General features: G+C 38.8%; 1 protein-coding gene across 4 annotated transcripts in view; it reads left to right on the top strand.

Moving 5' to 3' along the window:
- Nucleotides 1–16140, top strand: part of Pcyt1b (phosphate cytidylyltransferase 1B, choline) — a 92163-nt gene that overhangs the window by 33984 nt on the left and 42039 nt on the right. For 3 of the 4 annotated variants that reach the window (XM_046425301.2, XM_058572908.1, XM_046425302.2), the window contains exon 2: nt 12777–12876. In XM_046425301.2, coding sequence (XP_046281257.1) covers nt 12777–12876 — 100 coding nt within the window. Of the gene's footprint in view, nt 1–11748; nt 12294–12776; nt 12877–16140 lie in introns of those variants that run through there. The other variant, XM_046425300.2, reaches the window with a different exon arrangement.

Here is a 16140-nt window from a genome sequence, read left to right on the forward strand (position 1 = left end):
AGGCCATAGTCCTGAAATTCTTGCATCTTTAACTGGTGCCCTGCACAAAGCTTCTCAGTGACCCTTAGGGAAATGAATGCAGAAAAAGAGTTATTCCATATGATCACTGGGAGCAGGATGAAAAGGAGAAAGCAAGGAAGGTAGGAACAGACTAAGTCATAGCAGGCGAGGCCTATTTTCTTCCAATAATCTCCCAGGTAACAGCCTCTACCTTGCTAGGGTCTGATTACCCGTTGCTGGCCTCAGACCATAGTATTATTGTTTTAACATTCCTACCTTCGTCTTTATCCCAGCGTGAACCGGGTTGTATGGGAGGCTGGGGAAGCTGACCTTGCTTGGGGATAAAAAGACAGTTTAGCACTCAACGATCTTGAAGGCAGACTTGAAAACACAGTGATTAGAAAATAAAGCAGCAAGCTCTAGTAGTGTGCGCCTGTATAATAATGTGCGGGGCTGCACGGGGCTAGCCTATTGAGCAGGATTCATTTTCATATAATCTCCTCCCTCTCGCCAAAGTCTTTGACTTGGTGTTTTTGTTTTCCACTAGGTAATTCATGCACGCTGAACCTGACATCAGTGTAAAAGGACGCCAAGGTTTATTTAAACTGGTATTTAAGAAAAATAACAACAGCAATAATAGGTTAATAGAAACATCATGAATGATGTATACAGCTTATTGCCAACCAAATGATGTCAAAAACCCATTCCTGGCACATGCAGACTTCTGTGCTTCATCTCTAGTGTGCCTAATATTGACTGTAGGCACAGTCACATAATAATAAATTTTATTGTACTTCCAAATTATTTAGTTATAAGGTAATTGTTCTATACTAGGTCCAAGGCTAGAGGTCTTACAGATTTTTCTCTGTAGGGGAAATGGAACAACCAATCATAGTTTGCACTGTGTTGGGCACTGTGTTGAATGCTCTATGTGAGTTATCCCATTTAAATGGGCTGCAGACCCATGCAATGAGAATTACTATACCCCATGTTATAAGAAAATCAAGAATAATTTCCTAAAGACCAGATACTGATTAAGCTGAGATTTAGAATCAGATCTGTCTGACTTCTAAAATCCCATTTTTATTATGCACAGTTCTCAAACACCCGTGAGTGAAGAGTCACCTACCTGCTCAAACCCCCAGGTGATTTGGAAGCAAGATGTATCTGCATGTACTTTGACCAATGCTGTATTTAGACCTAACATGTCATATCTTCTGCTTTTAAGACAAGGAAAAGAAATAAATAGGATGTCTAGGCTCTTTGTAATAACACTAGAAATTCAAAGTAAATATTTTTGACTCAGCAGTTCAACTCCTAGGAAATTTTTTATATATGGTCACCAAAAACCAATATTAGGATGTTTTTAGTAACCTTTATTCATTATCACCCCAAACTGGAACCTACCCAAATGCCCAGAAGATGGGGAATAGATAAATTGTAGTATATTCATACAATATGAAGTATATCCATGCAATGAGAATAAAGAACATACAACCACCTGCAGGACTGTGGATGAATCTCACAAACAATATTGGCTGAAAGAAGTCAGACATAAAATAATATGCACAATTTTATTTCTATAAAATATAAAAGAAGCAGAGCTCTCCTATGATTTTAGAAGTCAGCAAAGAGGGAGGGGCATATGAACGATGCTGGCAGCAGTCAGTTACTTGATCTGGATGCTGCATGTGATCAGCTTGTGAAAGTTCATTGAGTCACACACTTAGGACATGTATACTTTTTTGCATGTATATTATTCTTTAGTACAAAGTTCGAAGATATCCAGACCATAGTAATGGAGAAAGAATACACTCTACCACATATTTCCCATTTCCAAATAATTCTGGTGATCTAATATTTAACATTCTAACAGTGGTATCAGAACCCATCTCTAGGTCCAGCTGTTGGCTACTAATAGAACCGTGCTCAGACCTTTTAGGGACTATTATATCCAAGCCCCACTGAGAGCCTAGGTGAGCCCTTGAACTAAAGTTGCCTTATTTCTAGGACCAGTCCAGTGCTATTCATATAATCTGTGAATTAAAATCCATTGTCCTCAACTTTTATGCTTTATCTAACAATGGTCTGGTCTCACAGTCAGTTTCTGGACTCAGAAGGAAATGGATGGAAATGATTAGCTAGCAAGAGTATCTCAGAATAATCCTACCACAGGGCTGATTTCTTGGAAGTAACTAACCCTGAGCCCTCCTATCAGGTTCATAGAGGGGGGAAAAACAGAAGAGCTGTACTTAAAGCTATTAGAATCCTCCCTATATCTGCCTGTCTCTACATGAAATCTGGTTAAATTAATCTACTTTACCTCACAATCTTCTAGGATGGAACCTTGAAGAAGAGCATTTAGAGAGCCAATAAAGGATCATGAAAATAAAACAGAAAAGTTATTTCTTAAATAGGTAGGAAGTCAAGGATCAAAGGGAAAAGCAATCACCTCATTGATAATTACATAATCCCTCCCTATATTATTTTTGTTAGAGTGTTAAAGAAGTCATCCATTTTATACAATATATCTTCTTGGAACATCTTTCTTTTAGTGGCTCAGGAAAAAAGGGGGTTTATTACTAAAACAATCTAGCAAATACTTCAAACTGAGACATGTTAGAAATATCTGTATTTCCATCTGACTACATAGCAAACATTGTGCATTCCATAATTTGTTCTAATGCTTGTTTCTTCTAATATTCAGCAATATTTTCTATGTGTCTTCTAAATATATTATCTGATAAAGAGCTGCATTATAGCTTGATGTCATATTTTCTTTTTCTACACATTAGAGCAGCTAGTTTTACTGTAGCACGAAGAACGGGTGTTTTTGCAATGGTATGGGACTTTGGTTTTTCACTATTGAATTGTGGGAAGCTTAGAAAAGGCTTCTAAACACTTAACATTTAACAGTAAAGTACTGGATTGAGCATCATCTGATTTGAAACATCAAGCATTGAAATGTGGAAAAAAAATCATGGAGGTTTGTCTTCATGTTTTAGATGCTTCATTTTAGAGTATTGTGATAATTATAATAGCTTCATACTATCATTAGTGTGTGCGCGCGTGCACACACACACACACACACACACTCAAGGTGATAGGCTTTTTTATTGGTGCTGGGATTGAACCCAGTGCCTCATGCATGCTAGTCAAGTGCTCTACCACTGAGCCATATCGCCATCCCTGAAGGTGAAGTTTAATGCTAATGGCAGTGGGCATTTCTAATAGTCTTCTGTATGATAATTTTGCTTCACTTGTCTTATCAGATCAGATTAAGTGGTCATTGTTCATACCTGATAATGTGGCTGATGCAGAACTCACATAGGGAGTAGAAGGCCCAGGTTTACCATTTTCTTATAGTTCACCTGTGCTCAAACTATCTTTTGCTTTCCTATTTCATTGAAGGAACTATTTTAAGCCACTTGCTGATCTTGTGAGTGTTGGTTTTGTTAAATCTAAATGATATAACCCACAAAGGCATTTATCAAGGTCTAGGTAAACTGTAACATATTGCAATAAACTGAAACAAATGAAAATACCAGACAATCGAGGACACCCAATTTGTACTCTCCCATTGGAACATCTTGTATATTTTATGGTAACAGAGATAGGACACCAGTATAAATAATATCAAACTAGATATTAGTAATTCTTCCTTTCTTGATTTTTGACATGAGATAAAAATGTAAGCACAAATTTTGCTCTCCAATGGATTGTCTTGCCCATCCCATGTTAGAAACCCTGGTCTAGATATTCTTAATCCTGCCCTTAGATTCAGCCATCAGAGAGAAAGAACTGAATTTTCAGCTGGCATGTTTGGATCCTTTTAGAAATGTTTTTCTGAATTGCTTTTTGGTTCTAGGTTTCTGCCTTGCATGGAGGGCACTATAAAGATAAGCATAAAAATCAAAACTGTCTTTATCAGGGGGCTGTGTTGAATAAATGGCTGTTGAATATATACAGCATCACCCAGTATGTCCTTTAAGGTGGCACCATGAGAGGAATTTCTTCCAGAATTTGGCATCAAGAAAAGCTGTGCTTTTCCTCAATAGTCTTTTGCTTTCCTTCCTTTTTTGCTTATTGATAATATTAAATTTATTCCCCTCTTTGCTATGACTGCTGGGAGTTAAAGCTATTTTTGTAGTCTATCATCTCTGAAATGTTGAAGACCATGATATGAATCCCAGTGTGCTCATTTCACCTCATCTTTAAAAAAATATTTTTCCTCCTTCACCTCATATCTTGTTTAAACTTTCAAATTTTACTATTTTTAAGTCACTTCAGTTTTGGGGGATAGAGGGATATGATATATGATTGTTGTTGATGTTCATTATAAACTCTGTAAGCACAGCTGCCAAAAGAAAAAGTGATTTAAGGTATGGAATTTCTTATCTCTAGACAAAGATTATTTTATATTAGTAATAGTGTCTGTGCATTTCATAAATCTAAGATGCTATTAATTGTAAGCTACACTTCCATTTCAGAGGTGTTACAATGTGAAAAATTGGCCAACACTGATTTTAAGACAATATTTATTGTTAAGACCCTCCTAACCTCAAAGATGTTAAAAATATGTGGGAAATATAGATTTTAGAATGCCGTGTGGCTTTATTTATATTACTAGGAGACATCTAATTATTTGTAGTTCACTTCCCTGGGTTTCTAAAAGTAGCCACATGGGAAGGAGTTGCAGTTTATGAAGGGTCAGTGTTTTGTTTTTAATGTTTTTTTGTTGTTGTCGTTGGTAGTGGTGGTTCTGGGGATTGAACCCAGGGGTGCTCTACCACTGCCACTGAGCTATGTCCCCAGACTTTTTTTTTTAAATTTTGAGATAAGGTCTTGCTAAATTGCTGAGGTTAGCCTTGGACTTATGATCATCCTGCCTCAGTCCCTGGAGTAGCTGGGATTAAAGGTATGAGCCACCACACCTGGCTTAGGTGGTTAGTGTTTTAAGGAAGCCTGTATTGTAGGGCATAATACAAATTCTGATCCCTGATCTCCAGAGGGGCAGTTAATTACTAGCCAGACCTAGAAGCTGGTGTTTACACACTGATTTAAAAGATGGATTCCTTCTGAAGAAACTCTAAATAAAGTTGGAAAATATGTTAAAAAAGATATTTTGGGTAACCTTTTAACTGTGCTATTGTTTTGCTTTTAACCAACTTCAAAATACTTCTTCTCAACAATAGAAAACTGGGCAAAGGACACATTATTCTCAGAAGAAAATACAAATGACTAATAAACATTTGAAAAATATTCAATCTTTCTTGTAATCAAAATAATGCAAATTGAAACAGCATGATACCATTTTTTGGTCTATAAAATTGACAAAGATAATACTCAATGCCAGTGAGATGGCAGCAAGATAGGTGCTTTCATACATTGTAATGTGAGTATAAATGATAAAGCTTTTGTAAGAAGGTAATTTACCAATACATTTTAAAATGTTCTGCAAATGTTTATCTTTAAAATGTTCATACTCCTGATCTAAGTAATTCAGCTCCTAAACATCTATCCTAAGGATATGATCAGAGATTCAGAATTATGTTTAGAATGTTACTTACATTAGTAAGATGAATAATTAAATATTCAAAAATAAAGAATTTATATTATGATTTTTCTCTTTAGTGGAATGTTCTCCAGTTCCCAAAATTAGGGAGGTTAAAAACTATTTAAATGATGTGATAAAATAACTTGATATATTGAGTGAAAAATGTCTATGCAGTAAGATTCCAGAGTTGTTATGTATATATGACATATTAGAAAGGCTGAAAATACAAATTAAAAATTTTTTTAAAAAGAGAAATTATTTTGGGGCTGGGGATGTGGCTCAAGTGGTAGCGTGGTAGCCTGGCACGCGCGGGGTGCTGGGTTCAATCCTCAGCACCACATAAAAATAAAGATGTTGTGTCCACCGAAAACTAAAAAAAAATAAATATTAAAAAAATTCTCTCTCTCTCTCTCTCAAAAAAAAAAGAAATTATTTTGAAGTATAAAAAAAGAAAGGCTGAAAATAAATATGAAAAGTATTAGCAATAACTGTCTCTGGGAAGTAGAGTTATTGGTGACTTCTGTTTTTTTTCTCTTGATCTTCCCAAGTTTTCTATAACATGTATTATGAAGATGAGAAAAAATCTATGAAACACTGATAAGTACATGGATTTTCTTATTATGTTTAAATCACGTTTTTGTCTTTATCAATAATTATTCTCTCTCTAGTACTTATTCAACAAATATTGATGGACCTTTTATGTGCCAGGTACCACTCTAGGGAGCAGAGATACAGCAATGAACACAACAGATTAAGTCCTTGCTTTCTTAGATCTTCCATAACAGTGGGGAGAGCCTGAGGAGAAACACATATTGTTTCCTCATTTGACAACCTGGACCTCTCTTCTACATGCACTTATACCCTTCGCTGAATGAGTGAATTGAGTCTGATCACCTTAAGCATCACTTACATTCTGTCAGTTTCTAAACCTGTATCTCTAGCATAGTAATCTCTCCCAAACTCCAGACTTATTCATTCAACTGTTTACTGGACATCTGCTCTTGGAGATCTAGTAGGTATGTCAAATCAAATCAGAGAGAGAACAGAATTCTTAATATTTCCATTCCTGTTTCTCCTCCTCTTCTCCTACTCTTCCAGTGTTTTCCCCATCCTAGGGAGGATTGCAAGTTCCAGGCCAGCCTGAACAATTTAGAGAGACTCTTCCTCAAAATAAGAATTTAAAAAACGTTTGGACATGGAGTTCAGTGGCAGAGCACTTGCCTAATATGCTTGAGGCCCTAAATTTGGTTTCTAGTACCACAAAATACTGTTTTAAAACGCCAGTATGTCTAGAGGAAGTGAGCAAAAGGAAAATGTAGTAGGAGATATAGCCGAGATAAGGCATGGAGGAAGTTAGTAATTCTTTAGGCCATCTACTTTGGAATTATTTTGACTCTTCTCATTCTTTCACGCTCTCCATCAATCTCTTCCAAACTTTATTTATACCAAATCTATCCAGAGTCTGACCACTTTGTGTGTGTGTGTGTGTGTTGGAGATGGAAACTACAGTATTGTGTATGCTAGGCAAGCACTCTACCACCAAACTATACACCCAGACCCAAATCTGACCACAACTATCACTCCAGCCTCTGTCTTCTTTTGCCTGAGACACCTCAATGGTTTTCTTGTTACTACCTTTGCCCTCTTACTGTTTAGTCTCAACATATCAGACAAGTGGTCCTGTTAAAGCTGGATCAGATCATGTCAGATCAGATCATAACTTCTTCAAAACTTTCTAATGGTTCCCATCTCACTGGAGTGAAAACCAGTCCTTGTAGTGTCCTAAAAGCCCCTTACTAACTTCCTCCATGCCTTATCTCGGCTATATCTCCTACTACATTTTCCTTTTGCTCACTTCCTCTAGATATACTGGCATTTAAAAACAGTATATCTAGAGGAAGTGTGGTACTAGAAACCAAATTTAAGGCCTCAAGCATATTAGGCAAGTGCTCTGCCACTGAACTCCATGTCCAGACATTTTTTAAATTCTTATTTTGAGAAAGGGTCTCTCTAAATTGTTCAGGCTGGCCTGAACTTGCCATCCTCCTGCCTCAGCTTCCCAAGAATCTGGGATTATAGGCATGAGTCACCATTGCCCAATTCTCCCTCTTTTATCATAAATGGTATCATACTATATAACATGTATATATAATATACATATTGTTTTGTGAGCTGCTTTTGCATTCAATGAAATCATATTTTACACACACACACACACACACATACACACACACACATACACCTGTCTTACCATTTTTTCCTTTTTGAGGTGCTCGGGATTGAACCCAGGGCCACTATATGCTAGGCAAGTGCTCTACTACTGAGCTACACCCCAGCCTTATCTTACTATTTTAATGATGCCTATTACCTAATTACATGTGCATACCATACTTAACAAAACGAAAAATGTTAAATTCATGGTGTTGAGCCATGTTCTGGGCCTTTTTTTCCTTCACTCCATTGAAGTGTGTTGGTGAGCACTTTGTTCCAGCTGTCTGGTGTGGGATTCTACATAATCAATGACAAATAATCCAGTGACTCATGTGTGTCAGACCTATGGGAAACTGTGAGATCTATTTTTCTTCCCTCTCTATTTCTAAAAAGATTAAAACATTCTGATCCCAAGTAATATCAGGCTTAGCAATTATGTTCAGAGATGAGTAAATAACAAACTCTAGTATGAGATTGAGGGTTGAGATTTTGTAATGTCTTTCTTTTAACTCTCAATTTCTGGTTCTAAAATTTATCAGTCCAATTATCTTCAGTCAATAATGCACATTTCATAAGTACAGATTCTACCAGCCATTTTTTGCACTCAAGTAATATTTGCATTGTATATTTTATATAGTACTTCATAGCTTTTAAGGAAATATTTGTCAATGTCCAATTAAAGAGACTCTACAAATGAAATGTCCAACATATAATGTCCTTCCTTTTAAAAAACCTGCAGGGAATAGGGCTTTGGTATAGCACTATAGTGCAATTTACAAAAGCAGAACTTGCATGATGAATGAGCAAAATGTAGAAAAAAGTTTTATTATGGGCTGTGTCCAAGTTTGTGGTCTTGCAAGATCTTTGTACATGTGAGGTCCAGGTTGCTGGGCCAAGGCTTCTTAAAATCCTCACTCTCCTCTGCTTAGCAATAATTTCATGTGCCTTCCCAAATTTTAATTTAGGATATGGCTCTCTAGGGGGGAATCATCTATCCTCTGATGATCCCCAGTAGTTCAAAGGCTTAGTGTCTATGATTCACATGTTGAGAAGAGTAGGGCTTTTATTCCAAAATGAAATTATTGAAAATTGAACATGTCTTTTCAAACTAATACCTCCTCCCATTCTAAAGGGGCTACCGTTCACTTTGGAAGATCACTGTCCCAGAAACAATTCTGTTTCTTTTTTTCTTATTTTTCCCTCCATTTAGCTATCCTCAAAAAGATCTAGCTAGCATAAATTAAACATGATCTGAGTAACTTAGAGTCTAAGCTGAGGCTTGCTGGTGAGATTCTACATGATCAATGACAAAGAATCCAGTGAGTCGCCTGACCTGCTTCACTAAGCCTAGGCACAAATATGCTGAAGTGCTTTTATTTCTTTATTAATTGTTTGGGTTCCCCTTCTCAAATTATCAGGAATTTTAGTATCTCCTTTTTGAGGTCTCTCCATTCTAATTTTCTAAAAATCCTGAGTGTTTATTCAGTTCAATTCCCCCTTTTTCCTACTGCTAGGGCACAATAATTAAGACCAAAATGCATGGTGTACAAAAAACGTTTCCTTACCTTTGAGTAACTATTGTTGCTTTACAAATTTATCTATCTCTGCTTTAATTATCAGATTTCACACCCTCTAGATTACACCTTTCTTGGAAAATGGCAACACCTCATCTCCTTAATAGACTTTGTGACTAGAGTGTAAAAGATCTCCAAATAGTAATTTATTTTAGATCATGTGAAGAAGATTCACTGTCCATGTATAATAAAGGGTAATGCATCTTTAATGTAAGCTAGTTTCATTTGCCAACTGATTTGCCTGTTTAGGTCATGTCCTAAAAGTCCATTCATAAGTCAATTTGCTTATTTCTATGGATAACTACACTCTTTTATTATATCAAAATATGTAGTATTACATATAAGAACGAGTAATGATAGCAATAATAATAGCTACAATTTCCTGAGTATCAAGTATGTTACACATTATCTGTTTTTCACAATAACCCTAGAAGATAGTTACCCATTTTACAAATGAAGCTGAGGTTCCAATAATCTAAGGAACTTGCTTTATTTAATATGAGAGAGAGAGAGAGAGAGAGAGAGAGAGAGAGAGAGAGAGAGAGAGAGAGAGAGAGAGAATTTTAATATTTTTTTTTTTTTTTAGTTTTCGGCGGACACAACATCTTTGTTCGTAGGTGGTGCTGAGGATCGAACCTGGGCCGCACGAATGCCAGGCGAGCGCCCTACCGCTTGAGCCACATCACCAGCCTGGAACTTGCTTTTAAGAGCACACAAAGTCAAATATTTGTCTTGTCCCATCTAAAGCTTCTGCTAAAGTGACAATAGGCCACTTATGACTTTCCTTGCCACAGCTGTTGGTCTGCAGGATAGCTACCTGACCCAATTGCAGCTCATCCTGGTTATGGCCTGATGTGAAAAGATGAGCTTGGCCACTCAGGAACTGCCTCAGGATCTTTGTGGTGTGTGTGTGTGCGCGCGCGCTATGAATGGAATCCAGGGCCTTTCACGTGCTAGGCAAATGAGCTCTACCCACAAACCTGCCTTAGGAATTTGAATCAGGAAACATGGAAAGAAGCAGTTAGTTGGTAACAGGAGCTGAGGCTGAAAGGCACAATCAGAAGTTGATAAATGAGTGTTGTGAAGGGAGACTGAGAAGCCATGATAAGCCATCATTAAGCTAAAGTTATGGGGAATAGAAGGCAGGCAAACACTTTGGTGTGGTGGAAGCATATAGGGTGAATGGAAATGGAGTAGGAAGAAACATGTTCAGGGAACAACCAGGTTGGTACAGAACACTTGGCACTCTGGGGCCACACTCTGCCCCTTTCTTCCTTTTCCATAGTTTCTGCACCAGAGCAACCTTAAAATAAATCCTTCATCCCTTGATCTAACTTTAGTGGGTGCTAGTTCCTTTTCTTGTGGGGAGGGAGATACTGGGAATTGAACTCAGGTGTACTTGGCCACTGAGCCACATCCCCAGCCCTATTTTTTGTATTTTATTTAGAAACAGGGTCTTACTGAGTTGCTTAGTGCCTCACTTTTGCTGAGGCTGGCTCTGAACTAGTGATCCTCCTGCCTTAGCCTCCCAAGCTGCTGGGATTACAAGCATGCACTACCACGCCTGGCAGTGGGTGCCAGTTCCTTTTAACCAGAAAAGCCAAATTAAAACACATAGCCCATGAGTGCTGCAAAGGGGATTTGAACCCCGGTTTTATGGCACAGAGTTCCTGCTCTTGTCACTGTACCCCTTTGTCACATTACAAATGCAGCTCCAATCCACAAGGTCACCTTAATATATCTGAAAAAGAACCAATAGTGGATTCAAGTTTTCTGAATCTTTGTCCCAAGTTTTGGTTTGCCTTCAGAGCCCTGAAGAAGAGGGTGTGGGTTAAGAAAGTCTCAGGCAACTGGGAGGTCTCCCAACAATCTGGGGCAGGACTCCCATTTTTAGGGTGGAAGTGACTGCAATAGTGGAAGGGAATGGGCCCAGGACATGGATCCATTCTGGTCAATGCAGAGAATAGTGGCTTCTTAAGGGCAGGTTCTGGTCTTATCTCCACTTCTAGCCTCAGATTCTAAGACAGTGCCTGATGTGTATTTGAATGAATGATTGATTGAATAAATGAATGGCAGAAGTGGATTACAGCTCCTTGTCAAGTGTATGGATCTTCCTCTCATATGTGGAAACTATGAGAAAAGAGGAAAAATGGGATCTTGGGTAAACAGAAGGGAGACCAGTAAGATAGAGGAAGGGAATCAGGTGGAGTAAGGAGGGGAGGGAAAGAGGAGGAAATGGGGAATGAAATTGATCAATTTATGTTATGTGCATGTTTGAATATGTCAAAATGAATTCCCACTATTTTTAGTTATAATTATCGTGCAACATTATTTTTTTTTTTTTTTTTAAAAATGTATGGGTCCTTCTTCAGTTGAATCTTCCCAAGTCAAAGAACACCTGTCTCCATCTCTAAGAAACTATTCATGCAGCACTGACTAATGTTTACAGTGACTAGTCAACTTTAGCTTAAAAATTACCAAAGATGATGTAGTGGTGACTGTGATAATGACATAGTTCAAACACTACAAAAGGACAACTCTGGATTGCCTCTACCCTGTTTACAAAAACACCGCCCGCTTTGTCTTCCCCTGTCTGGAGAGAGTGAGATTTTCATTTTAAGAGGCTGACTAAAAAATGCAGGGCCACTTCCTGGGCAGGCTTCCAAGTGACTACATCTTTCTCACAGCGTTCCCCAGAGCTCCAGCCTAAGCTGCCTGGGGCGGGGCCTCCAGCCATTGGTGGCTGGCGAAGCTACCACAGTAACAGTTATCTGCAGCCCGCCAGAATTGCTGTGCTTTTAGGCCCTCCCAGAGCACAGATAACGGCCTTGGTCTTTGCACTGAAGAGACGTCAGAGTTTATGATTGGCCAGGCTGGCGTGTGAAATAGAGGAGATGTCTTGCCACGCTTCCGAGTATGATGCTCCTTTCAGCCGAGTACCCCGGGTGTGGGTGAGTCTAAATGTTTGAAGACTGCCCTCATTGCTTGGGAGATGGTCAAAGCTGGGCATTAGGCCTTTCCAGGGGCATGACTTAGCATCTTTATTAACCCTGCTGAGCCTCAGTTGCCTTTTCTGTGAAATAGGCATAGTATTATCTTGCACTATAGAAGTGTGCATCCATCGTAGGGTGTTGTGAAGCCTAAGAGGCGTGACAGATCCAGAGTAGCTCATCTGGTACCTGGCAGATGGTAGACACTGAAAAGCTATTATTTCTGAAGCACCAGTAAAAAAAAAAAAAAAAAAAAAGGCGGGGGGCATCATGACAATACCATCTTTATTTCTAGCAGTACAATATTTCTCTGAGAGGCTTAGCAGATATATTTTACTTCGTATTCATACCTGTGTAGTCAACAAGAATAAAACTTCAGGGAAGATGGTGCTGAAGGAAAACTTGTGAGACTGTATTCCCTTTGTTTTCTTTTTTCCCTTTTAGACCCTGACTGCACCTGCCCCATTTGCAGATGAAACGAGCTGCCAGTGCCAAGCACCCCATGAAAAACTGACCATTGCTCAGGCCCGCTTAGGAACACCAGGTGAGGCTGTTCTTCTTTTTCCCCAAATGGGCTCTGTCTTGATATTTAAAGTATTTATAAAGCCCCATCATTATTTGAGCATTGCTTGCTTTCAATTAGAGTTGAATTTAGAGATTATAGCACAATGCAAGAAGGGTGAATGTTAGCAGTGGTAACCTACACCAACCAAAGTATCCACGTAAAAGATGCAGCCTAATGCAGGAATTTAAGCCCCAAATCTTTCATTTAATAGTTCAACAGCCATGGGCAAGTCATGAGAGAGATATGAGTCTGTTTCCTCATGTGCAAAATGGGGACAATAATACCTGGTCTGCAAAGGTTTTGTGATAGCTAAATTCAGTTAAAAATACCAAAGCATTTTTTTCCAGTGCTGGGGATTGAACCCATGCATGCTGTACCACTGAGCTGCATCTTTAGCCCCTTTTATTTATTTATTTATTTTTATTTTGAGACAGGGTCTCGCTAAGTTGCTGAGGCTGGCCTCCAACTTGCAATCCTCCTACTCCAGGCTCCCGAGTCACCGGGAATATAAGACCAAACCTGGCCCAAAGCATTTTTTAAACCATGAAGGCTTTTATGAACCCAAACTACTATATAATTATTACTATTCTTAAAAGTCTGCATTTAAAAAAAAAAACAAACCTTTTTAGCATGCCTTAAAAATACTGGGCTCTGCTATAAAAGTTTATTCATTCATTCATTATTTTTTAAGGCTGTACCAGAGAATGGATAGTGAAGGGATTAAAAAAGAATATAAATATAATTTGTTTCCCAAGGGTTTTCATGATAATTAAAGAGACAAGACAATTAGAGATGAAATAAAAGCCACAAGTAGCATGCTTGCAATGTGCTTAGGGACTAAGTCCTACAACACAGATGATGACTGACAGTTTAGAAAAGGGCAAATTCATTTGGCCTGGAGTGGTCAGGCAAGATGTCAGGGAGGGAACAACATGGAGCTGATACTTTTGTGAAAAATAAGGTTTGAACTGTGTGGGCAGAAATGGAAAATGTGTTCTCAGAAGGATATAAGAGAAACAATGAAGGCACAGAGATAGAGAGGTGTGTGAGAATAAATGAGTATAATTCAAGTTGGTTGAGATGGAGTAAAAAATAAGACTAGTTGAGCAAATAAGTTTTGAGCCAGTTATGATGACACAACTCAATGGTTTTTACTTCCTTTGCCAAAAACAACCAACCTAAACTTAGAAGAATCCATGGGACAAAGGACCATTTGCTTAACAATAAGAATGGATATTTATTAAATGCTTACTATGCATTGAGGTCTTTTATGTATCATGCAATTTAACTATCATACTTCTTTATTTCAGGAGAGTACTGGGGATTGAACCCAGGGGCACTCAACCACTGAGCCATGTCCCCAGTCCTTTTGTGTATTTTATTTAGAGACAGGGTCTCACTGAGTTGCTTAGTGCCTCGCTTCTGCTGAGGCTGGCTTTGAATTTGTGATCTTCCTGCCTCAGCCTCCTGAGCCACTGGGATTGCAGGCATGTGCCACCATGCCCAGTTTAACTATCATAGTTCTACACAGCTAGTACTTTTAGTATTTCACAGATGAGGAAATGAAGGCTTAGAGAAGTCGTGAACCTGCATAAGTTTAGGTGGCAGTGATTCTCACACTTGAGCCTGCAACAGAATCACCTGGAGTGCTTGTTAAAAACACAGACGGCTGCCAGGCCCAGTGGTGCATGCCTATAATATCAGAGGCTCTGAAGCCTGAGGCAGGAGGATTTCAAGTTCAAAGTCATCTTCAGCAACTTAGCAATGCCCTCAGCGACTTAGCAAGGCCCTCAGCAACTTAGTGAGATCCTGTCTCAAAAATAAAAAGAGCTGGGGGTGTTGCTCAGTGGTAAGCACACCTGAGTTCAATCCCTGGTACCAAAAAAGAAAAAAAAAAAAAAAAAAAAGAAAGAACCACAGATGGCTGGGGTGGGTCTCAAGAGTTGCTGCTTTAAAAGTTCCTGGGGATACTGCCACTCTGCAGAGCACACCTGCAGAACCATTTCTAAGAGGTAAAGTTGAGATTTGATCTCAAACCTATTTGTGTTAGAGCTTGACCTCTTAACCATGACACTCTGCTTCTTCTTTAAGAATAGCCTTCAAAAGAGTGAGGTGAGGAAGAGGGTGATCAGAGTAAGCTTTTTCATGAGCTTCTTTTGAGAAGGGCAACCAGAGGCTTAGGGAGGTAACACAGAGCAGACTTTAATGTGTCAAGAATCACCTGGTTAGCTTGTTAGAGAAGCAGAATCCCTGTTGTGCTCCCTACCCACACTAAAACCTCAAATCAGGAAGGGAGCCTGGACATCTACATTTTTAACAGCTCAGATAATTCTTAAGTTGGTGATCTAGAAACAATACATTGAGAAATACTGACCCAGCAATAAATCCAAGGTATGCCAAATGAAAGTCCAGGTGTGTATTAGCTTTCTGTGACTGTCATAAAACAACTGAGTTAAACAACTTACAGGAGGAAAGTTTTATTTTGACTCACAGTTTCTGAGGTTTCATTGCATGGTCACTTGGCCCTGTTGCTTCAGGCCTATGACAAGGCTGAACATTGTGATGGGGATCATGTGGTGAAGCAAAGTTGCTCACATCATCATGGACAGGAAACAAGAAAAAGTGAGAGGAAAGGGCTGAGGTCCCAATATATCCTTCAAGGGCACGCCCCTAATGACCTAACTTCCTCCAACTGGGCCCCACCTCTTAAAGTTTCCACCACCTCCCAATAGTGCCATTAGCTGGGGACCAAGTCTTCAACATATGAGATTGTGGGAGACATTTAAGATCCAAACCATAACAAGGTGGTTTTGAAGAAAACAGATTTGACCTCAAGTTAAAAAATGAGCTTCAGGTCCAAGCAGAAAAGGACCTTACTTTTCTGGGGAAAAAGAAAAGGAAGCAGAACTTACTATACATCTGCTATACTGTATCTCATTTAATCTTTACAAAAACCATGTGAGATGTTTATGACTATGTCCTTTCTACAAAAGAGGCTAATGAGAATTGAAGAACTGAAAAGTAAGTTGTCAAATGTCCTGACTGGGTAGAATTGGGATTCCAATTTGAGTCCCTTTCACCTCAAATCTCTGCTTTGTCCATCACAAGGGGCTGCACTGTGAGGCATGGCCCTCAGCCAATGACCATGGAGCTCAGTGAAAACATGCTCAGGCTTTGAACTGAAGGATGGATGGTGTGTGAACAAGAGTAATGTCCATACATTACAATAAGCTGATATTAATA

This window comes from Marmota monax, unplaced genomic scaffold, assembly GCF_021218885.2.
Source record: "Marmota monax isolate L192 unplaced genomic scaffold, Marmota_monax_Labrador192_F-V1.1 WCK01_AAM20220418_F8-fsc00075, whole genome shotgun sequence".
NCBI lineage: Eukaryota > Metazoa > Chordata > Mammalia > Rodentia > Sciuridae > Marmota > Marmota monax.